This window comes from Lemur catta, chromosome 8 (genome assembly GCF_020740605.2).
Source record: "Lemur catta isolate mLemCat1 chromosome 8, mLemCat1.pri, whole genome shotgun sequence".
Taxonomy (NCBI): Eukaryota; Metazoa; Chordata; class Mammalia; order Primates; family Lemuridae; genus Lemur; species Lemur catta.
The window spans coordinates 93,195,011-93,218,988 of NC_059135.1; the positions used below are offsets into that span (position 1 = coordinate 93,195,011).

Below are 23,978 nucleotides of genomic sequence, written 5' to 3' on the forward strand. Positions count from 1 at the left end.
ATTTTATATAAGTTCTCACATATGCTTTGGATTTCATATCAAATATTGTGAATATTTGTTCTTTTTACTGATATTTTCAAGGTGGATATATAGGTTGTTTCCAAAGCTATGAGGAATTTACAAATAGCTCAACCTAAAATAGTCACCAACCTATTTATATTCCTTGTTTTGTTATGGATAAAGGGTCAGTGACCACAAATCCTAGAGTAGGGAAATACCCTCCAGAAGTAGCTTACTGTGTCATCATCCTTCTGATCAAAGGGAGTCATCAGCACAGAACTCCAGGATTATGTCATTTAGCTTACAGTGCTTTGGCTTTTTGTATTTAACATAATTATTTTTAACATCTTGAATTAGGTTATATTTCAACTGTGGTTTTATCAACAGGGAAAGTAGCTAGTGAACATGATATGTTCACACACGAAAATTAAACGAGCTCTTAAGATCATTCTCTTTATGGTGAAACCATTTCAAAGGTGTTTACCTTTCTCTGAGTAAGGCCTAACCTTTTTCGTCTTGATAGGGTAATCATAGATAATAAACTTTAAAATGAATTTATAGAGAAAAACTTTATTTGTTCTGTGTATATAATATGTCCATATTTTGAAAAGCGGCTAGTATACAAATATTCTAATATTGTAAAATCGGTGTAATTCAAATCGTCTTTTTTTTTGGGAGGGGAGTTTACTTAAAGTGTTGCCCCAAAAATGTTATTTATCACATTCATTCCTAAATGTAAACTGAAAAGCTTGGATATGGTTGTCCCGTATTACTGCAGCATGCTCTGATGGTGGGAACAATAGTTGTTGGAGCCTCAGAACATTATTTTTTGGTTCAGGGCAAACTCTTCATTTCTAAACCATAGTTCATTTCTTTGAAAGGCCATTACTTTGTGTTAGGCTTTGAATATTGGGTTTTAAAATAATACCAAGTTATATTAGTTTATTTTTTAATCTTTGGAATTAGGGCTTGTCAAATGTATTTTCAAAAGTAAAATCATCTTGTGCCAATAACACTTAATCTCTTTCCTATCACATACCTCCATCCTATATTTTAATATAAATTATACCACATTATCAATTACATCTTGCTTCCAGAATTGTGAATGTTGCATGTGAGATGCTTGAAGATACTTCTGTGGTGGGAAAACAGCTCTTCCTCTCCTTCCCTCTCCCCACCTACCTGTGGGGGTCCCCCCAGATGTATAAAACGTGATTTGTTAGATCCTTTCTAGATATTATGAATCATGTGAATTTACATATATTACTCTTCCTCAGCTCCCTCTTTTGCAGAACATAAAATTTCTCATCTTCTATTTATTTTTTTTACTTTAGTCACATAAAATCATTGTGAGAATTGAATCTTGTTCAGTTAACATTAACCTTGGTGGTATAGAAATTAGGACATGAAACGTCACTTTCAGTGTAAAACATGTTAAGGAGCTTCATTTTTTTCTTCAATTCTTGACCTTTACTAATGTAGTAATACACTTTAGCTGCTTTGAGCTCTTTGGACTGACGGGGAGAGACATACGTATTAACTTTTTTTAAGAATTAGCGAAGGGAAGAGAAAATTTTAAAAGAAATTGATGAAAAGAAAAAAGTTTTCTGTGGCTTTTTTATCGATACATTTTATTTTTATACTGAAGTAGAAAAACAAGTGTTCCTGTTCTTCCTGAAGGAATTGTTCTCACAACTTTTTTTATTATTAGATAATTATCCTAAGCTTCTGTGTTCTTAACAGGCTGTGGTCTCAGTTCCAGGTGGTGGTGCTTGAGTGAATATTTTACATTTTGTTCCTGACAGCTGGCCAGCATTGTGTTTATATTGGCACAAAGAAGAGAGATGTGAGTCGGAGAACAACATTCTCCAAGGATTGTGACTGAAGACTCCCTTAGTGGTGTAATAAACCTGTACCTCCTCCTCTTAAAAACAGGTTCAGCAGCTGTAGCTTTTTTTGGTGAACAGAAGTTTCATTTGTTTTGTTTTTAACTAATTTTAATAAAGAAGAATTGAGATCTAATGTATGGTTAGGATTTGTAAGAAATTGCAGATTTCTTAAGAAAGCTCTCATCTACAGACATAAATAATCATTGTTAATAATAAATGAAACATTTTATTAATAAATTATTAGGTGTGTAGTAGAAGAATGAAAAATACCATGATAATAGGAACATGATTGTTGGATTTATTTATCTTGTGAAACTAATCAGAGCAGCAGTCCTCAACTTTTTTGGCACTAGGGACCGGTTTCATGGAAGACAATTTTTCTGATGGTTTTGGGATGATTCAAGCTCATTACATTTACTGTGCAGTCAAACCTCTCTGCTAATGATAATCTGTATTTGCAGCTGCTCCCCAGTGCTAGCATCACCGCCTCAGCTCCAGATCATCAGGCATTAGATGCTCATAAGAAACATGCAACCTAGATCCCTCGCTTGCGTGGTTTACTGTAGGGTTTGCGCTCCTATGAACATCTAATGCCAACACTGATCTGACAGGAGGCAGAGCTTATGCAGTGATGCGAGCGATGGGGAGTGGCTGTAAATACAGAAGCTTCACTCTCTTGCCTGCCACTCAACCTCCTGTTATGCAGCTCAGTTCCAAACAGGCCACAAACTGGTAGCAGTCTGAGGCCTGGGCGTTTGGGGACTGCAGAGTTAGAGAATATTCAGAGAAATTATGGAATAGTATACCGTTAGAATATATACCATTACACAGAAGAGTTTCTTACAGCAAAGCTATGTTAGCAGGTCAGCCATTATCTTCAGGAATTATTTAATTGCCAACTCTCTAGGAGCTTGCAGATAAAACCTGTGTTTAACAACTTGCCGTAATTCTTTCTGGGGACACAACCAGAAAAACCCTTGGATGTCTTTAGAAAGACCTGGGAAGATTTAAGTACTCTAGAATATCCAGGTTATCACTTTGGAATTTCACAATCATGTTGGGGCAATAAAAGTTAAAAGTATTTGAATAGATTGTAAAGACATTGACTATCAGTCTGAGTTGTCTGGATTTGGTAAGCAGTCCTGGGGCATTTGTGGCAAGTCTTTAAGTGAAAGAATTTGGGAGTCTTGTATTGATAATCTTTTTTTGATTTGCCTCATTATTTGTTGAACACCTACCAGAGTACCTCATTGGGCCTCACTTTCTTACTCAGTCACTTACAATTATTCCCTTGCATATACTCTCTCATTTCTTGACCCTTCCCTTTTGTACTTATCTGGTTAAATCCTGAATTTAATTTTGGTTAAATCTAGTGCTATATGTGAACGTAGATGGTGTTATGTGAAATACAGCATTATAGAATGGTCCTAAGTGGGCCTTCAGTGCTGTTTGATATCTTACCACATTTCCTCAATCTGTTTATTCTCCCACTGTGCTGGGCTGTATTTCTTTTCTTTCAAACCTCCAGCACCTCATCACTTCTTACTCTTCATCTTAGCTGATGACCTTGCTTCCTATTTTATTAAGAAAATAAAAAATCAGTTTTTCTGTACACTCCTACCCTCTTACCAATAAATGTACCTGCATTTAGGAATATATTCTTTGCTTTCCCTGCTGTTGCTCTAGGTGAACCCTCCATACTCTATATAAAGCCTACTTCTCCACTGGTCATCTTGATCCTGACCCTTAGTTACTCAAGAACATCATTTCAGCCATTCTCCCTTCTGTTCTAGATCATCAGTTTTCCCTATCCACTGGAATATCTTCATCAGCACATATCTCACATCATTAAAAAACCCTCCCTTAAATCCACCTCTCCTTTTGGCTTTTCCCCTATTTCTTTATTCCACTGATAGCTAAACTCTTTGCCTCACAAGAATTGTCTCTACTTGCTATCTGTTTCTCTTAATCTCTTTTGAACCCCTTCTAGTAAGACTTTACCCTTGACACAAAGGGACTGGGTGTGATTGCACAGGTTGTATACTGCACAGGAGTGCTACATTTAAGTGGATGATGTTCACATGTTTATGACAGTGGTTTTCCAGCAGGTGGCATTAAGTGTCTTGTTCTAAGAGGGTCAGTATTAACATACTGCATGACAATTTTGCAAGAGATGGAAGTTGAAGTGTCTTCAAGAGGTGCATTGTTAAAATCCATACTAAGGCTCTTCTCTTCATGAGCTAGTAGTGTTATGCTGCCACTCCACCAAAATAGCTTTGTTAGGTCACAAATGACCACATTTCTAATCCCATGTTCCATTTTTGGTTAATTTATTAGCATTCAAAGCAGTTACTCACTTCCTCCTTTGAAATACTTTCTTCAATTAGCTTAAGGACACAACTGTTGTCTTCTAACTTCCCTAGCCATGGTTTTTAGCCCCCTTTGATAGTTCCTGCTTATCTCCCTAACCCCTAAACTTTGTTTTAGGAACTTTTCTGTAACAACGTAGCTCTTTCCTTTTCTTATGTGGTTCCCTGTAATTGAGTCTGCTGCACCAACCTGGTTCTTTCCCTCAAATTTAGGGACCTCAGTCCTACACCAGAAACTTTAAAATGAAGAAAATAGGCCAGGCGTGGTGGCTCATGCCTGTAATCCTAGCACTCTGGGAGGCCGAGGAGGGTGGATCGTTTGAGATCAGGAATTCGAGACCAGCCTGAGCAAGAGCAAGACCATGTCTCTACTAAAAATACAAACGAATTATATGGACAGCTAAAAATATATATAGAAAAAATTAGCTGGGCATGGTGGCGCATGCCTGTAGTCCCAGCTACTCAGGAGGCTGAGGCAGGAGGATTGCTTGAGCCCAGGAGTTTGAGGTTGCTGTGAGCTAGGCTGATGCCACGGCACTCTAGCACTCTAGCCCGGGCCACAGAGTGAGACTCTTTCAAAAAGAAAAAAAGAAAATAATGGTTCCTGCCAAAAGGACAATTTTCATAAATATAATGATAAATCTTCATGCTACTATGGAAAAAATAAATGTCAAAATAGACAGATGTATTTGTGAAATCAATTTCAAGTGGGAATTTGGATAATATAAAGATTCAGAGGAGTTTTCCCCCATTAAAGCTTCTTATAGAAAATAATAAAATATCTTGGATGTTACCTTTACAAATACTTCCTGTTTGCCTTTATTGACAAAATTTATTGTGAAATATGTATATATGAGTCTATAAAACATGTAGGTCTAGTCTGAATATCATTCTTCAGATTAAAATTAGAAATTACCACTTCTATTAGAAGTCCTTCTGTGCCTTTAATCTGCTTTCCTTCCATTTCTCCCCAAGAGAAATTCTGAATTGTCTTAATAATTTTTTTCTAATAGTAATTTTACTGTATGTGTTATATCCCTAATTATTTTTGTCTGATTTTGAACTTTGTATAAGCTGAATCATGCTCTTGTGTGATTTTGTGAGTTGGTCAATGCTCTGCTTTTGAGAATCATCTGTGTTAATGCTTGTGGACATTGTTTATTCGTTATACTCCTGTGTAGTTTCCCTGATCTTTAGGAAATATCAAACCATGTTCCTTTTATTGTTGATACACTCCTTCTCCCCCCATTTGTGGATACTAGGACAGTTATGCTTTGAACATAGTGCTGGGACAACTGTGTATCCACACAGAAAAGAATGAAATTGGACCTCTGTTGTACATCATATAAAAAATTAACTCCAAATGGATAATAGAACCTAAATTTAATAGTTATAAACGTCATAGGGGAAAACATAGGTATAAATCCTTTTGACCTTGGACCAGGCAGTGTTTTTTTAGGTATGTCACTAAAAGCACATGTGACAAAAGAAAAAATAAATTGGAGTTTGTCAGATATTAAAACTTTTGTATTTCAAAGCATCCTGTCAAGAAAGTGGAAGGACGACCTATGGAATGGGAGAGAAATATTTGCAACTGTTTGTATTCTGTGGAGAGACTTATTTTTTTCCTAACCTGTTAGGTTTTAGATTGATGAAGTCTTTCCAAACAATGGCCACTTGCTCATCTATTTTACTACTTTCAAAGTGTTTTTCCTCTCTTCCTCCATTTTTTTATTTCTTATGAGTAAATGTGATTTTGGGTCCTTATCCTGTCAATGTAGAAGTAAAACTTGTGTGTTAAATATTTAGTGTTTAATCTCTCATAAACATCTTCTCTTTTGGAAACTTTCTAGTCATTATCCCTTCCAATATTGTTTCTCTTTCATGATCTCTGTTTTTCCTTCTGGAAATTCTATTAAAATGTATGTTGCAGCTTTCAATCTGTATCAGTTTCCTATCTTCCATGTTTACTATGTCTTTATTACCTTTATTTCCCTAATTTTTACTTTTTAATTCAACAATTTTTTGTCGGGTCTACTACATACCTTTTTTGAATGTTTAATGACTCATTTGATTTCTCATTTTTCAGAATCTACTGTTTCAGTTTCACAACCTCCTTTCCTGTCTTATTGATGCTATCCCTCCTTTATTGTCTCTCAGCACATTCAATATACTTATTTTAAATTCCTTTTTATTTTTTATTTTTTTTTTCTGGTTTTTTTTTTTTTATTTCAGCTCATCATGGGGGTACATAAGTTTAGGTCATATACATTGTCCATGTCCTGCCCATCCCTCCGATAAATTCCTTTTTAGATTGAATCATCCTTTCTGCTTCCTTAGCTATAAATGTTCCTCTTTCTTGGGTATGTTGGTTGTCTATCTTAGCATCAGTTTTTTTTGTTTTTTTTTTTTGGTGAGACAGAGTCTCACTCTGTCACCCTGGCTAGAGTGCAGTGGCATCATCATTGCTCACTGCAACCTCAAACTCCTCGGCTCAAGTGATCCTCCCGCCTTGGCCTCCCAGAGTGCTAGGATTATAGGTGTGAGCCACCACCACACCTTGCCAACATCAGATTTCTTTATGTGCTTTATAATTTTTTGTTTGTGAATTCAAATTGCCTTGTTTAAAACAGGTTTGTTTTCTTTCCTTCTTGCCACATTTGTTCTTACCTGTTTTGAAATTTCCCCAGCTTCATTCTTTGAACTCCTCAGCTCTGAAGGGCTTTATAGTAGGATGTTTCAGAGAAATTGCCTCCAGTCCTTGAGCCTAAGATATGGTGGTCTGGTGTTTGTTGTGTCTTTTTTTTTTTTTTTTTTTTTGAGATGAGGTCTCACTATGTCACCCAGGACTGCAGTGGCAGGATCATAGCTCACTGCAGCCTGCAACTTCTGGGGCTCAAGTGATCCTCTCGCCTCAGCTTCCCAAAGTGCTGGGATTACAGGCATGAGCCAGTGTACCCAGCCTTGTTACACAGATATTTCTAATTCTTCATTGCAGACAAGTAGTTTCTTTTCATTTGAAACTCTGGACTTGGGAATAGACCCTTTTTAGCTTCTATTCCTGTGTGGAGGATACAGTCCCCTGGTTTGAAGTAGTGAATGTGACTCTTGTTCACTGCCTCACATGAGGTGTTTTGTGTCTCATTGGCCCCAGGGAGCTGGATTTTTTACTCCAGGTCCTATTTTCACTCTCAGAACCTTGAGTGTGCCCCCTGGCTTGAGCCCCGGTTCATTACTGGGAGTTCATCACTAGTTTTGGGAAGGGCTGAATATTCCATTTTATTTTTCTTTTAATTACTGTATTCATCCATACAAGGCCACCTCTTCTTCCCCCTTCCTGGCTCATCATTTGTAGATATAAGAATCATATTGTTTTTACTCATTGAAACATACTTTAAGTTACAGAAAATTCAGTTCTAATCTTGTATCTAATTTAAAGATTTTTCCTTCCCCCATTCTCAAGACCTACAATGGAGAATGAGGGTGGAGGTTGTTCATTCTTTTAATCTTTATTTTCTCCCCTTATTCTTGTGGTACTTACTTTCAGGGTTGAAGAAGAAGGAAGAGGAAAGGGGGCCAACACTCGAACGATTCTGCTGTAATTTAGCATTGTGGCATATGTGCAAGTGCTAGCTTTTTTGTGCTTCACATTAGTGCATTTTCTCAGAGGCCCTCATAAAATCTGTCGCTTCCCCAACATTGGCAATATACTTATTTTTCACCTCTTCCAACACATTTCTTCTCTCCCCTCATTTCTGGCTCAGCTTCTGCCCACAAATACACTTTTACTATTTGAGTCATTTGACCTTGGCACATTTTGGAGTTCACTGAATGGGCTTAAAGCTGTACTTAAACATGGCTGAGGGGAAGAATATACATCCTTTTTTTTCCCCTCCCAACTTTTTCTTTTGGAAAACTTTAAAAAGTTGAAAGAATGGTAGATGAATAGCCATCTGCCCTTCCTCTAGATTCAGCAACTATTAATATTTTACCATATTTACTGGCATTTATCTTAATTTCTTGGCTGAACTGAGAATCATAATGCAAACACTATAATACTTCATTCCTAAATACCTTTGCATGAATCTTCAAAAATCAGACATTCTTTTGTATAATACGTTTATCACCTCAGAAAATTTAACATCGATATAATACTGTTATATATAGCCCATATTCCAGTTTTCCCAAATTTTTCAATAAATTCCCTCTTTTTCCTCCTGACCAAGGATTCAGTCAAAATTTCAGTTCATTTTTCATATTTCTTTGATCATGAACAGTTCCCCAGCCATTTTTACCTTTCATCACAGCAGTGACCATTTTGTTTTGTTTTGGTTTGGTTTTGGTTTTTTTTTTGAGACAGAGTCTTACTCTGTTGCCCTGCGTAGAGTGCAGTGGCATCATCATAGCTCACTGCAACCTCCAGCTCCTGGGCTCAAGTGTCCTCTTGCCTCAGCCTCCCAAGTAGCTGGGACTACAGGCGCATGCCACAATGCCCAACTAATTTTTCTATTAGGCCATTAAATATGAAATGTATGATTTTGAATCAGAAGTTTAGTATATCTCAAACAAGAAGCAGTACAGTTGATCAAAGTATGCACCTGAACTATCCACACAGTTTTGCCATCTTAATGGTAGCTTGTTTATGCCAACAGCAAAGAAGCCTGGAGAGCAAGTGGCGATGAAATTTTTTTTTTTTTTTTTTTTTTGAGACACAGTCTCACTTTGTTGCCCGGGCTAGAGTGCCATGGCGTCTGCCTAGCTCACAGCAACCTCAAACTCCTGGGCTTAAGTGATCCTCCTGCCTCAGCCTCCCGAGTAGCTGGGACTACAGGCATGCGCCACCATGCCCGGCTAATTTTTTCTATATATATTTTTAGTTGTCCAGATAATTTATTTCTATTTTTAGTAGAGACGGGGTCTCGCTCAGGCTGGTCTCGAACTCCTGACCTCGAGCAATCCGCCCGCCTCGGCCTCCCAGAGGGGTGGCGATGAAATTGAGAAAGGCGTTTTGCACAGCTTGTTCAGAATTGAGTATTTTGTCTTGCAAAATGTGGTCCAAGGCTGGAAGAAGTGGTAGTCAGTTGGTGCAAGGTCTGGTGAATACAGTGGATGGACAGAAAGTTTCCAAGTCCAGCTGCTACAATTTGAGCAGCATTGTTTGTGTGACATGTGGTCGCAACATGAGCGTTGTCTTGCAAGAGGATTGGCCTATCTCTATTGACCAATCTTGGCTGCTTAATCACAAGAATACTCATCATTTTGTCCAGTTGTTTGCAGTATAGACATCTACTGTAATTGACTGACCAGGTTTCATGAAGCTGTAGTGGCTAATACCAGCGCTGGACCACCAAACAGACAACATTGGCCTTTTTTGATGAATATTCAGTTTTGGACTGTGTTTCGGCATTTCATCTTTATCCAGCCTTTGTGTTGAACACACTTGTGATTGTCAGAAAGAATCCATTTTTCATCACACATAACAATACATCATAGAAACTGTTTGCCTTTATGTCATGACAGCAAAAAAAGGCAAGCTTCAAGATGATTTCTCTTCTGATGCTGATTTAATTCATGCGATACCCATCTATCCAGCTTCTTTACCTTGCTGATTTGTTTTAAATGGTCCAATATTGTTGGAATAGTAATGTCAAACCTTGCTGCTAATTCACAAGTAGATTGAGATGGATTTGCTTCCACTACAGCTCTCAGCTCATCATTATCCACCTTGGTCTCAGGTCACTCACATGGCTCATTTTCAAGATGAAAATCACCAGAATGGAACTTCTGAAACCATCGGTGTACTGTGTGTTCATTAGCCACAGCCTTCCCAAACCCTTCGTTGATATTTTGAGCTGTCTGCACTGTATTGGTTCCACAACGGAATTCATACTCAAAAATAGCTCAAATTTTTGACTTATCCGTGGTTTTACAAAAATGCTCTAAAAACATATGTGAAACTCCTGGGCTCAAGCAGTCCTCCTGCCTCAGCCCTCCTGAGTAGCTGAGACTACAGGTGCATGCTACCACGCCTGCTTAATTTTTCTGTTTTTTGTAGAGATGGGGGTCTCAAGTCTTTTTCAGTCTGATCTCAAACACCTGGCCCTCAAGTAATCCTCCCAACTTGGCTTCCCAAAATGCTAGGATTATAGTTGTGAGCCAACGCTCCTGGCCAGGCATTAATTCTTATTTTAAAGATTTGATAGGTTTTACCAGGGAAGTCATCTGGTCCTGAGCTCCTTGTGGGAAAACTTTTAATTATTAATTCAATCTATGTGTCTATTCAGATTTTGTATTTCTTCTGGAGGGAGGCATGGTAGTTTATGTCTTTCAAGGAATTATCCATATCTTCTAAGTTGTTGAATTTGTTGTCATAAAGTCTGGTGTAGTGTTCTTCACATTTCTTGTGTTTGGGGTTAGTTGAGATTCTTAAATACATGGGTTTTTAGTTCTCATCAAATTTGGAGAATTTTCAGCCATTATTTCTTCAAATATTTGTTCTGTTCCACCCCTACTTTGGGATTCCAGTTATTATTAGACTGCTTAAAGTTGTCCTACAGCTAACTGATATTCTTCTCTCTCTCTCTGGTTCTTCTTGTGTTTTGTTTTTTTTTTTTTTTTTTTTGAGGGCGGTAGTTTTTACTGCTATGCCTTCAAGTTCAATATTTTTTCTGTCTAATCTTTCAATCCCATCTGTTTTTCATCTTAATACTGTAGTTTTCATCTCTGTAAGTTTGGGTCTTTTTTTTGTCTTTTACATCTCTGCTTAACTTTTAGAACATATGGAATGCAGTTACAACTTTTAAGGTTTTTCTCTGCTGATTCTAACATCTGGGTCAGTTGTGGGTCAGTTTCAGTTAATTGATTATTCTCTTTAGTATGGGTTATCTTTTTCTGCCTCTTTGCATTCTTGGTAATCTTTGAATGGATGTCTGACATTGTGAATTTTACTTTGGGTGCTAGATACTTTTATCTTCTCTAAATCTTCTTGAGCTTTGTTTGTTGGTGCAGTTGAGTTACTTGGAAACAGTTTGATCCTTTTACGTCTTGTTTTTGTGATTTGGTAGGTGGGTCTGTGGCAGTGCCCAGTTTGGGTTAATGTTTCTCCACTACTGAGGCAAGGTCTTCCTGAATGCTCAGTGTCCTATGAATTAGGTTTTTTTTTTTTTTTTTGAGACAGAGTCTCGCTTTGTTGCCCGGGCTAGAGTGAGTGCCGTGGCGTCAGCCTAGCTCACAGCAACCTTAGACTCCTGGGCTTAAGCGATCCTCCTGCCTCAGCCTCCCGAGTAGCTGGGACTACAGGCATGCGCCACCATGCCCGGCTAATTTTTTCTATATATATTTTTAGTTGGCCAGATAATTTCTTTCTATTTTTAGTAGAGACGGGGTCTTGCTCTTGCTCAGGCTGGTCTCGAACTGACCTCGAGCGATCCACCCGCCTCGGCCTCCCAGAGGGCTAGGATTACAGGCATGAGCCACCGCGCCCGTCCTGAATTAGGTATTTTTATAGTCAGTCTGTGGAGACAGGCACTGTGGCCTAGTATTAGTGTCACTCGTTTTCTCTAATCTGTTCAGGTAGTTCTCTTCCAAGCCTTGGGGAGTCTTCTCACACACATACTCTCATCAGTACTGAGTACTTGAGAGGGAGCCTCTGCATACCACCAGGACTCTGTGCTGTTCTCTCCTCTCTGGCATTCTATCCTCTCTAGCTGCCTTGGTGTCCCTGGACTCTCAGCCCATCTTCTCAGCTGAGGGAGTCTTCCATGTTCTGCTTCATTCCCCCCACCACCGTGGCCTAGAAATTCTCTGAAGACAACCGTAGGACTCAACTCATTTGTTTTCCAAATCTCAGAATCACTGTATTTTGTTGCCTGATAATCTAATATCTTGAAAATAATTTATTTTTCCCCCTTAAGTTATTTCAGGTGGGAGGCTAACCCAGTCCTTTTTACTCCATTTTGGCTGGGAGAAGAAGTCTGCCCAGCCAAAGAAGGATTTTAAGAGATGAATAAAGTCAGTTGAGACATAAACTGTTTCATGAATCTTCTTCCAACAAAGATTTTTGTTAGTACAGTTGTCCCTCCGTATCTGTGAGAGGTTGACTCCAGGATGCTCCTTGGATACCAAAATCCTTGGATGCTTAAGTCTGTTACATGAAATGATGTAGCATTTGGGTGTAACCAACACATATTCTTCTTTATACTCTAAACCATCTCTTCATTACTTACACTACCTAATACAATGTAAATGCTATGCAGATAGCGGTAAAACTGTATTTTTAATTGTATTTTTTATCATTGTATTATTATTTTTAGTTCTTTCGAATGTTTTCAATCTGCAGTTAGTTGAATACATGGATGCAGAACCCATGGATATGGAGGACAAAGTGTAATTTAAGTTTTTTTCATGATAAATTTCGTGGTCTAAATAAGTTTTCTGTTACCTCTACAGCTTGCCTCTGAATATTGATTTGCTAGATACTCCAGACTTATTGGAAACAACCATTGGTGATGTAATTGGAGCATCTGACACTATGGAAGCATCCCAAACACCAGATGAAATTAATGTAGGCACCAGGCATACTGGTATAGAGGAACCTGAAGTTGAATATGAGAGTAAGTAAATGTTCTGTAATACATCAATGCCACCTTTTTATTTTATCTTCCTTTGAAATGAGATATTTAAATCAGTTTCTCCAAGAATATTTTATGTAATAATTGAACTTTTAAATTTAATTTATAATTGTTATGCCTTCTTATGTTTTTTTGACTTAAGAGAACTTTGAAATATTTAAGATAACATAATTGAGGCCATTAAATATGTACCATTTTTAAGCTGTTAGACATTTAAGAGTTTTCAAACTTGGTTTTTATTTTCTTGAGTGTGAATTAAGAAGAATAAAAGTTTCCTTAAAGACTTTCTAGGGCACAGAGTTGACTGAGTGTTTTGTTATTGCATAGGCCCACAAAAAGAAATAATACAGAAACAATGCTGTTTTTTTAAAAAACTTTTCAAAGATTAAATGTAGAAGTAAATTGTTCATTGAAAATGTCTATATATTTGTGAGTTTGGTTTGATATTAAAGCATAACCTATTTATAAACAGAAGTTTCGTATTGATTCTCAGGGTAATGCATGTTCATTTTAAAGCAGCTTGTATTTATGTGGCTCTTGCCAATTTTGATTTCTGTCACAGGCTAAAATTAGACACCGTCTTTAAACAACTCATAGCAAATTGCCAGTGAGTACACTGTTGTCTCTGAAGAGCATAGAATACAGCAGTGGTATTTAGTGATTTAGAAATAAGAATCGTTAGTGAAAAGTTGCACAGTGCTTCTGGTTAATAGAACATGCTAAAGTTCAACTGGTAAGTGGTGTTAAAAATTCGTTCTTTTGTTCCCTAAGTAACCACTACAAACAAATATTCAGGTACATCATGATTATTTTTATTGACATCTAACATGTTTAAATTGTGCTTGTTACCCTGAGGTCAGGGAAACAAGAATTAACTTTAACTTATTATGTTGATAATTTCAGAATAATATTCTAATCTGATTTCTTTAAAGAGTAGTAGTGAGTTATTGGATTAAGAAAACATTCTCCGTTATTATTTCTCATGTACCTTCTCTGCAATAATTTCTTTTGGTTAGTCCAGTTTTGACAGCCCTGCCCTGGATTCTACCTCTTGTTAGAAATGCTTGCTCTTTGTCACTAGAAAGATGTAAGATGTAGCAAACCAAAGCCTTCAAGATTTAGGTTCAGCCAGAGGCAAGAAGCTTAATGCAAAGTATTTCTAGGGTTAAAATAAAAATAGTCTCTTTTATAGAGATGGCAATATTGATTTCATTTGCATTCCATTTTGTGTCCATTATATGAATTCAGATAGTTTAATTTCTTCAGTGCTGTAATAGTCTTGTATCAGCAAACACTTACAGAGTTCATACTTTTTCAGCAGATTCTGTTAGGTTAGGGTAACATGGTAGTGCAGATGCCTAGAGAAGAAAAGATCAAATGAGATATAACTCTCCAAATATTTCAAAGTCTCATATGTTCAAAGACTTTATTTTATGGCACTTTATTGGTGAATCTTGGAAGAGTAATTTGCAAGTATAGGAAAGCAGATTTTGTATCAGTATAAGGAAGAATTTAACAGTTTCTGCCATATAATAGACATAGATATCTAAGAGTTAGTGTGCTCTTGTTCAATACAGGAAGTATTCAAGCAGACTTTGAATGCTGTTGAGGTTGTGGCAGAATAAATTCTTGAATAGTGTGAATTTCATGAATATGATTTAGTTGCTCAAAGTCAGTCAGTGAGAATAAGTAGAGTATTTTTATGGTAAGTGTTATTGTCTCAATCTTGTTATCCAGTTTATTCTGTATTTTATTTTGGTTGTAATGTCAGTATCCTGATGGACATAGGTTAAGTATTAATAGTTACAAATAGTAACTTTTTTAAACAGCTTATCCTATGTCTCAGATGGGATATTCCCCAGACAGAGGTAGCAGAAGAAGCTTTATTTCAACCAAAAAAAAAAAAAGTACTAATTCATCAGCATTTGTGGTCTCAACATCATATGTTAAAATTCAGTATCAACTAATTTGAAGCTGAGGAAAACCAGGAGATGGCAACTAAGTAAATGAGACGACCAGTGTTGAATTAGTGATTCTCAAATTTGGTTGTACGTTAAAATCCCCTGGAGAATTTTAAAAATTACCAGTGCCAGAATCCTACTTCCAGAGATTCTGATATAATTACTCTAGGGTAAGCCCTGGGAATGAGTATTTCTTGAAAGTTCGCCCTCTGATTTTAATGTGCAGACAGGGAGAGAATCCACTAGGTTAATTGATGAGCACTTTTAGAAGATTCCTTTGACCCAGAGGACATCATTTCAGAGTTTCCTTCTCCTTTCTTTTATCTGACTGTTGAGAAATTACTAGTTATTCAACAACTTTTTTTGTCAAATAAGTGCAAAAATTTAAACTCATACCAAATCAATCCCCACAAAATAAGATAATTTCAGGATGATTACTTTAAGTGGAGTTCATTTAAAGATGGATTGTAGTTAATATATTATCTGTTCAGTGCTTAGAGGACTTTATAATGTGTTTTGCAGCTAGGAAGAACATTATGAATACAAAATGCATGTCTTGCATCACACCTGATTATACCAATATATAATATGTTGACTCAGTGAATGAATAAATATAGCTCCTTCATCAGTTTGCTCCACATAAGTTTAGTTTACAGTGGTGTATAGTCAGGGCCAAGGAATGAAGATGGCAAAGTATTGAGGTTGGACATGAGCTTGTGTTGTGGTTATGGAAGAAAAGGATCACGTCACAAGTGTTCTCTGCTCTTCAAGTCTTTTGGCTTGGTAAACTTTCTTAACCTCACATGCTGTTGAGATTCTACATCCAGTTGCTTTTTAGGAGCACTGCAGATAAAGGGCAATGTTCCTACTTAGGATTAACTCTTAATCAAATTAATGGAGAGGTACCTAGTTACGGAAAGAAAATTTATTTATTTTGTGTTTATGCGGATTGTTAATTTTAATTAATGAAAACTGGTATTGAGAAAACAAAACTATCCTCACACAGCTATAACAGCTTAGCAGACTGAGGGGCTATTTTTGCCATTTTTTTCAGCATTGAAAGATGCCTCAGAGAAGCTCAAACATCTTGAGATGGAGAACAGTTCTTTGCTGTCCCCTCGATCCAACATCGATGTTAATGTCAACAGCCAGGTATTCAGATTTCCCTGTGAACACCTGTTACACATCTCTAGAGCTCCCAGAAATCTCTTCTTTCCAAAGATAATACTTTGTCTTTTCTTTTGCTGGGAAATCTGTCTGTGCTGTGCTCTTATAAACCTGTTTTCTCATTTAAAAAGATGGAGTTTGTGGATGTTTAGGAGGGAAGGAGGAAATTAACACAACAACATTAAGAATTGTAAGATCATTTCATGATTTAAAAAAAAGTTGAAAATGTGATGGGTGTTAAACCTTTTATTTTGATTCAGCCTGTCCAGTTCAAGGACTTGTGGAAAGCCTTTGAAATTATAGAAGGATTTGCTTGAAAGAGAGCTGCTCTGTAGTGTAAACAAGAAGAGAATAGAATTTCAGATGCTTCCTCTTTCATCCTTTTCTCCGCTCTCTCCCCTTTGAATTTTTTGGGGATGGGGGATGCATATCAATTAAGCCAGTTAAATTTTTTTTTTTTTTTTGAGACAGAGTCTCACTTTGTTGCCCGGGCTAGAGTGAGTGCCGTGGCATCAGCCTAGCTCACAGCAACCTCAGACTCCTGGGCTTAAGCGATCCTACTGCCTCAGCCTCCCGAGTAGCTGGGACTACAGGCATGAGCCACCATGCCCGGCTAATTTTTTTTGTATATATATTTTTAGTTGGCCAGATAATTTCTTTCTATTTTTAGTAGAGACAGGGTCTCACTCTTGCTCAGGCTGGTCTCGAACTCCTGACCTCGAGCGATCCACCCGCCTCGGCCTCCCAGAGCTAGGATTACAGGCGTGAGCCACCGCGCCCGGCCAAGCCAGTTAAATTTTAATTAATTATTTGACTATAATTAAAATTTTTTTTATTTCTATATTAAATAACTTATAGGGATAACTATACTAAATTGAGTGAGATAGAAGTTTTATAATCAATCATATTAGCTACCAGATGTCCTCACTAACTAGAAGAGTGGATTTTAGGTAATGATCTGGAAAAACCCTTTTTTCCTATATATAGATGACTGATAACAAGGGCAAGTTAAATTTTGTTTTGGTTTGGTTTTAAAAAGGAAAGGGGAACCTCTCATTCGCAGTGTTCTTTCATTGGATAGCTGAGTGAAATTCCTTTAGAGACCAGTATAGGGCGAAGAGTGATTTTCTTCTTGCATTGTCATTATTAAAACTGTCTTGGATCAGTCTTTTTTTTTTTTTTTTTTTTAATTTTTTTTTTTTTTTTGAGACAGAGTGTCACTCTGTTGCCCGGGCTAGAGTGCCATGGTGTCAGCCTAGCTCACAGCAACCTCAAACTCCTGGGCTCTATCAATCCTCCTGCCTCAGTCTCCTGAGTAGCTGGGACTACAGCCATGTACCACTTTGCCCGGTTAATTTTTCTATATATATTTTTAGCTGTCCATATAATTTCTTTCTATTTTTAGTAGAGACAGGGTCTTGCTCTTGCTCTTGCTCATGCTGGTCTCGAACTCCTGACCTTAAACAATCCACCTGCCTCGGCCTCCCAGAGTGCTAGGATTACAGGTGTGAGCCACTGTGCCTGGCCTTTTTTTTCTTTCTAATGTTTTTTCTCAGAAATATCTTTTAGAAGATGATTAAATTTCAGAAAGGATTTCCATTTTCTTCACGCTTCAGTATTCTATTACGTTTGTCTGTTTTCACAGCATCAGTTTGTTTTACTATCTTTGTGAGGTAGGGGAATGCAGGATCAGAAACAAAAGGATAAATCAAAAATTTTACATGAAAGCTTTAGATGATTAATAATTAATTTGACAAAAATTTAGTAGAGGACTAGAATGACCCTGAAGAAGCATGAAGCCTGGTGACTCTTGAGTACACGGAGAGGAAGGATATGATATTGTTGGCTATGCTAGGAGTTCATGAAATCTATTGAACAACTACTTGTTTTTTGTATAAATTTCCCTGCATATCTTATTATAATGCAACTCTGCTTTGGAGGCAGATTATTTGTGAAATTAGTTTTGAAGTCTTGAAAAGATGAGGAGTTGTGGGTTTAGGGTAGGAAAGGAAGTGGTAAAGGAATGCACAAATTGAAGGACAGTGTGCCATCAAGGACCATTTGGGGTGTCACATAGCTAGGAAAAATAGCAGCTAATATTTAGTGAGGCTTTTTTCTCTGTCAGGCAAGAATAGAAGGAAGGAGTCAGTGTTGGACTAATAAATAAAGGACATCTCACTACCTTATCTCTAGTCAACTAGAGTACAGGTTGAGCATCCTTAATCTGAAAATCCAAAATTTGAAGTGCTCCAAAATCCCAGACTTTTCTAGTACTGACATGATTCTCAAAGGAAATGCTTGTTGGAAGATTTCAGAATTTGGGGTTTTGAATTAGGGATGGTCATCTGGTATGTATAATGCAAATATTCCAAAATCCGAAAAAATACGAAGTCCGAAATATTTTTGGTCCCAAGCATTTCAAATAAGGGATACTCTACCTATATTGTAAAAACGTTGATGAGTTGATTCATGTTTTATTAATGTGACACATTGTTAATCCAGGCTGATTTCTCTGCCTCTGCCATCAATAGTTGATGTGTGCTTAAGGAATGCAAATTAATCTTATTGTCAGCCTTACTAATTTTAGGAAGAAAACCTACTGAAAATAAAATACATCATTTTAAAGCAAAATATCATTTGTTGGATGAGTAGCTCTAAGAATTGTATAACTGAAAGGGTCTGAACCAGCAACACAATCTTGAGGGTCAGACAGCATTACTGACAGCAGAGTTGACCACGTTTTGAGAACCAATTTTAGAAAGATCACATCAGATCTGCATTATGCAGGATTGATAGTTACCTGAGATCCCTTAATATACTGTGGACTCAATTCTACAAATATTTATTGTCTACTTTTTGTAAGATATAATGTTAAATATTGTGTGGAATTCATAGATGAATGTGAATTCCACAAAGTCTTGACCTCAGGGAACTTCAGACCTGTCCCACCAAGCCCCATAGAAATTAGTATTGCAAATGGCATCTCCAGTGACCACTTTCTTTCCCAGGTTTCTTATGCTAATAGAATTTTCAGATGATAGCAGCTAGGACATACAATTTTTGAAAGGCACAATTAGGATCTTGTGGACTTTGACAGACTGGAATGATGGACTGGATTTAAGAAAATATATTATGATGAATTTCACAACTATAAGATTAGAGTGGGGACTAGAATATAACAGTGTATATAAAAAATTTAAGAACACATAAATGAAGTATGAATTAGCTGTAAAAGCTATGTTGTGTTAATTGAAAGGGTTTAAAAAAGAGGATTCACACATAGTATTTTATTCATTTCTGGGTACTACTCTTTAAAAATGATATAGGTAGGCTAAAGCAGTTCAAGAAGAGAAGGATCTATATGATGAAGGTCCTCGAAATGAAGTAATAACTTGGTATTGTTAGCTTGAGGATCACCATATGGAAATCTTGGGAGAGAGCACTTTAGCCATCCCCAGCTCTTTGAAGAGATGTGAAAGAGGAATTAATGTGACTTGTTTTTAATAGCCTCAGAAATGAGTTAAGGTCAGTATGTTAAGAGGTATGCAGATTTTACCTTAATGTAAGAAAGCATTTCCTAACAGTCATCAGCAAATTGAACGTGCTGACCAAGGAAGCAGCAAGTTTTGCAGTGTGCGAGGTTCCTCAGGCTAAGACTAAGAATTAACCACATTTGAAGTATCTTGGTGGTTGGATGAACTTCCTTCCCATTTTGAGATGCCATGATTCTAAAAGTTGTTCAGATTCTTCCCTCTTTCTCGGTGTCTCCTCCTTTCGGCAACTTAGTCTCTGTGCTTTCTTGACCTATGTCTTTGAATTCCTTTAGAGCAGCAGTCCCCAACCTTTTTGGCACCAGGGACCCTTTTCATGGAAGATAATTTTTCCACAGACGGGGCGCGGGGTGAAATTCAGGTGGTGATGCAAGCGATGGGGAGGGGAGTGGCTGCTCACCTGCTGCTGTGCACCCTCACCCCAAGTTCCTGGAAGACAATTTTTCCTCAGATGCAGGGTGGGCGGGGGCAGCAGAGCTCTGCAGGCTGGGTTCCTAACAGGCTCGGGAGACCAGTACGGGGGCGGGGGGGGGGGGGGGGGGGGTTGGGGACTGAAGCTTTAGGGTAATGACACTGCTTTTTAACACATTGACTGCCACACTAGAAAAAAAATTTTTTTCCTTGGGACCATAGTGTTTTATTAGGAAAAATAGAATAAAAACTTCGAAAACAAAATGATCCTTTCTAATTTAATGAAAAATGAAATTTATTGACTTCTATTCATTTAATCCACATTTTCAGAACTAATTTGTCAATATTAATTGTAACAATAAGAACATCAACAAGTAAGATTTTCATGAACCAGTTTGCAGGGTTTTGCCCAGGTTTTGCTTCAGGAGGCCCAGGTTTTATATACACTGTTATATTCTAGTCCCCACTATAATCTTATGGTTGTGAATTCATCATAACATGTTTTCTTAAATCCAGTCCATCATTCCAGTCTGTCAAAGTCCACAAGATCCTAATTGTGCCTTTCAAAAACTGTATGTCCTAGCTGCTATCATCTGAAAATTCTATTAGCATAAGAGACCTGGGAAACAAAGTGGTCACTGGAGATGCCATTTGCAATATTAATTTCTATGGGGCTCAAAACTAGTGTGACTTAAATACAGCTCACATGGCAGTTAATGTGTTAAAACTACATAATTGTAAATATCTTCCTTTATTTCAGCAACACATTAACAGACAGTATAAATTGCATGAATGTGTAATCAATGTGTTTACTCAGGCCCCATTAGACACTTAGATTGTTGCTAATTTTCAGTCATAATCAGTGGTGTGATAAACAGTCATATTAATAAATATTTGAATCATCTTTGATTATTTATTTCTCTGGGATAATACCCAGAAAGTAGAAGTGCTTGATCAAAGGACAGGCATAATTTTGAAGCCTCTGGTACTTTTGTAAAATTGACTTCCAGAAAGATGGTAACAATTTATACACTCGTGTATGTTGAATTCTTTTTGTTTTTAATATAGGCAGAAGAAGAAATATTTGCCTATGTCAGAGGCAAGTTGCTCTGAGAATCCTACTGTGTGTAAATATCAGCAATCTTAAGTGTGCAACATAATTGCCTCTGAAAAAAAAAAAATGAAAGCATTTGAACCAACCAGCCATGATTGAAAAAGGACATAAAGACTTCTTTGAACCAATGTAGGAACTATTCTGAAGACTAGGAGATTGCAGGCATAAACAGAGTCTAATCTAAAGCAGTGATTCTCAGACTTTTATATGTATCAGAGTTGCATGGGGAAGCTTGTTAAAATTCACATTTTGAGGTCCCACCCAGAGTCAGATACCTGGAGACCACACTGGGAACACCATATTAGACATGTTAATTAAATCGTTTTAAACCTGAAAGAGTGGTGCAATATGTAATTCTATACCTGGTAGTTGACCTGTTACATAGCACAAAGCCCACAGTATCTGGCACTAAGAAAATATTTAGATTGAGTTTATTATTTAGACCAGTGTTAAAATAGCAACCACAGTAGTAGTAACTGTTGATTATTAGTGATTGTAATTCATTTTAAGTTAAGTAAAATATCAGTTATATTACAGATAATTTGTATTTCTTCTAAATTTATTTCTTAATCTGCTTCCTTTCATAGTTTTCTTTTCCATAATAGCTAATTTATATTGTTTTAATTATAATCTTCATTGACTGGATTTGTGTATTATTCTTTTTCATGTGTCTGTGTCTGAGGGTGACCTTTTGGTGGCTGTGCTACATATAATCCCAGGCATAAGTATCTGCTTGGTGACAGCTCTAGAGTTAACATGAAATATTAATTGGTAGGGAACTGTAGAAATCATTGAACCCAATTTCCTGTCTTTAAGCAACTAAATAACTAAAGATACCATCTGGGACAAATGCCACACACAGAGAATGGGCAACATTTGCTGTAATTAAAATTTTAGCTGGATTTTAGGTTCGGCCCTGTAGAGGATAATCCCTGGGATTCTGGAGCTATCCATAGGTAAATGATGGTAAGAGTTGATTATGCCTGGAATAGGATATGGCTACTTAAGACATGATTTTCTGATTGTCTGAATGTGAACTTTAATCAGTCTCTTTCCTGTTTCCATGTAACTACTGCCTATCAGAGGGATTACAGTGTATTTTTAATATCTAGGAAGAAGTAGTGAAGTTGACTGAAAAATGTCTTAATAATGCCATTGAGAGCCCAGGATTGAATGCCATGAAAGTTCCTCCTGACTTCAAGAGTAACATTTTAAAGGCTCAAGTAGAAGCAGTACATAAGGTAAGCTGCCTTTAGTAGAGAGAGCCCTGGTGAAGTGAAAAGAGTATGGGACTTAACAAGTGATTAGATTATAGGACCTGTAGTAGTACCAAGACACACACTCAAGATGGGAAATGCCTTTCCCAACTCTAAATTCTAATCAGGCTAGATTAAGAGGGGGCAGTCATGGGGTAAAAAGTTAGAATAAAGATGCTTTGGGGTATTAGAAGCCAAAAAAAACCAAAAACAAATTTCTGTAAGAGTGAGTCTTGCCACTGTTATGGCCAGAAAACCTAGTGATTGTTTGGGTTTCTTTTGACAGTATGTCTGTGATTCTAAGTTTTTTTTTAATCCATCCACTATTCCCCACCACCCGTCTACCCTCAGTTTGGCAAAATGTTGATGTTATTAGCAACAGGAGTGAGAAACAAGGCGGAGAGTTGGCTGGGACTTGGTGAAGGATGTAGTAGGTAGAGACCAACCCCCATGAGGGCTGTGGCAGCTGTGCTCTCAAAAAGCAGCTTATCCTTGGCTCTCCTTAACTTTCAGACTTATCCTCCATCCTAAAACCAGGGCAGCAGTCTACCTCACCAATCAGGTTGTCAACTAGAATATCAAATCTCTTATTGTTGAGAAGATAAACTTTACCCATCCTGTCCCCACATACAAACCTTCAAGAGACCTGAGTGGACTTGAAGAATATTGTTCATGTGTTTTATCTACCCTCTCCCCACCCCGATATAAACATATAATATTTACATGTAAAAATAAATATAAAATATGACAGTATTGGCTGTAGAATGCCATTTCTATTCTGTCACCTACTAGCTTTGTGACTTGGGGAAAATTAATTTTTCTGAGCCTCAGTTCAATTATGTTTAAAATAGGATAATGGTTGTACCTACTTTAAGATGGGTTGTAAAGATAAAATAAGATTATAAATGTAAAGGACATGGAATAGTGCTTGGCACGTAATGAGCATTTAAAAAATGTTGACCTTCAATAGTTGTAGTAGCAGTAGTAGTAACAGTTGCTGTCATTTCCTGTGGTGTGAATGTTTGTGCCCCTCAAAAATTTGTATGTTGAAACCCAAACTCCAATGCAATGGTATTAACAGGTGAGGCCTTTGGGAGGTGGTTAGATCACGAGGGCACAGCCCTCGTGAATATTAGTGCTTTTACAAAAGAGCCCCAAGGGAACTTGTTTGCTTCTTCCACCATGTGAGGATGCATCAAATAGGCACAGTCTATGAGGAAAGGGCCCCCACCAGACAATCTGCCAGTACCTTGATCTTAGACTTCCCAGCCTCCAGAACTGTAAGAAATAAATATTTATTATTTATAGGCTACCCAGTTTATGGTATTTTGTTATAGCAGCCTGAATGGACTAAGACATCATTACCTTACATTTCAGTTATACCTTTGGATCTTTCTTTCTTGACTCAAAGAATAGAGAAATAACATGAATAGTCCTAAATTAAAGGGATTTGATTTTATAACATGAAAACTTCCACATGAATAAAAATCCAGGACTAGATGCCTTCATTGTTGAAATCTACCCAACATTTAAGGAAGAAGTAGTAACAGTTCTACGCAAACTCTTTCAGAAAATAGAGTTATGAGACTAGTGTTATGCCAATACTAAAACCAGAAAAAAAAATCATGAG

At 37.2% G+C, this 23,978-nt stretch overlaps 1 protein-coding gene across 5 annotated transcripts in view; it reads left to right on the forward strand.

The window, feature by feature from the left end:
* Positions 1 to 23,978, forward strand: part of EPB41L5 (erythrocyte membrane protein band 4.1 like 5) — a 112,924-nt gene that overhangs the window by 69,941 nt on the left and 19,005 nt on the right. For all 5 annotated transcript variants that reach the window (XM_045559161.1, XM_045559162.1, XM_045559163.1 and 2 more), the window contains exons 17-19: positions 12,707 to 12,870; positions 15,904 to 16,001; positions 22,205 to 22,333. In XM_045559161.1, the coding sequence (XP_045415117.1) occupies positions 12,707 to 12,870; positions 15,904 to 16,001; positions 22,205 to 22,333 (391 nt within the window). The remainder of the gene's footprint in view (positions 1 to 12,706; positions 12,871 to 15,903; positions 16,002 to 22,204; positions 22,334 to 23,978) is intronic.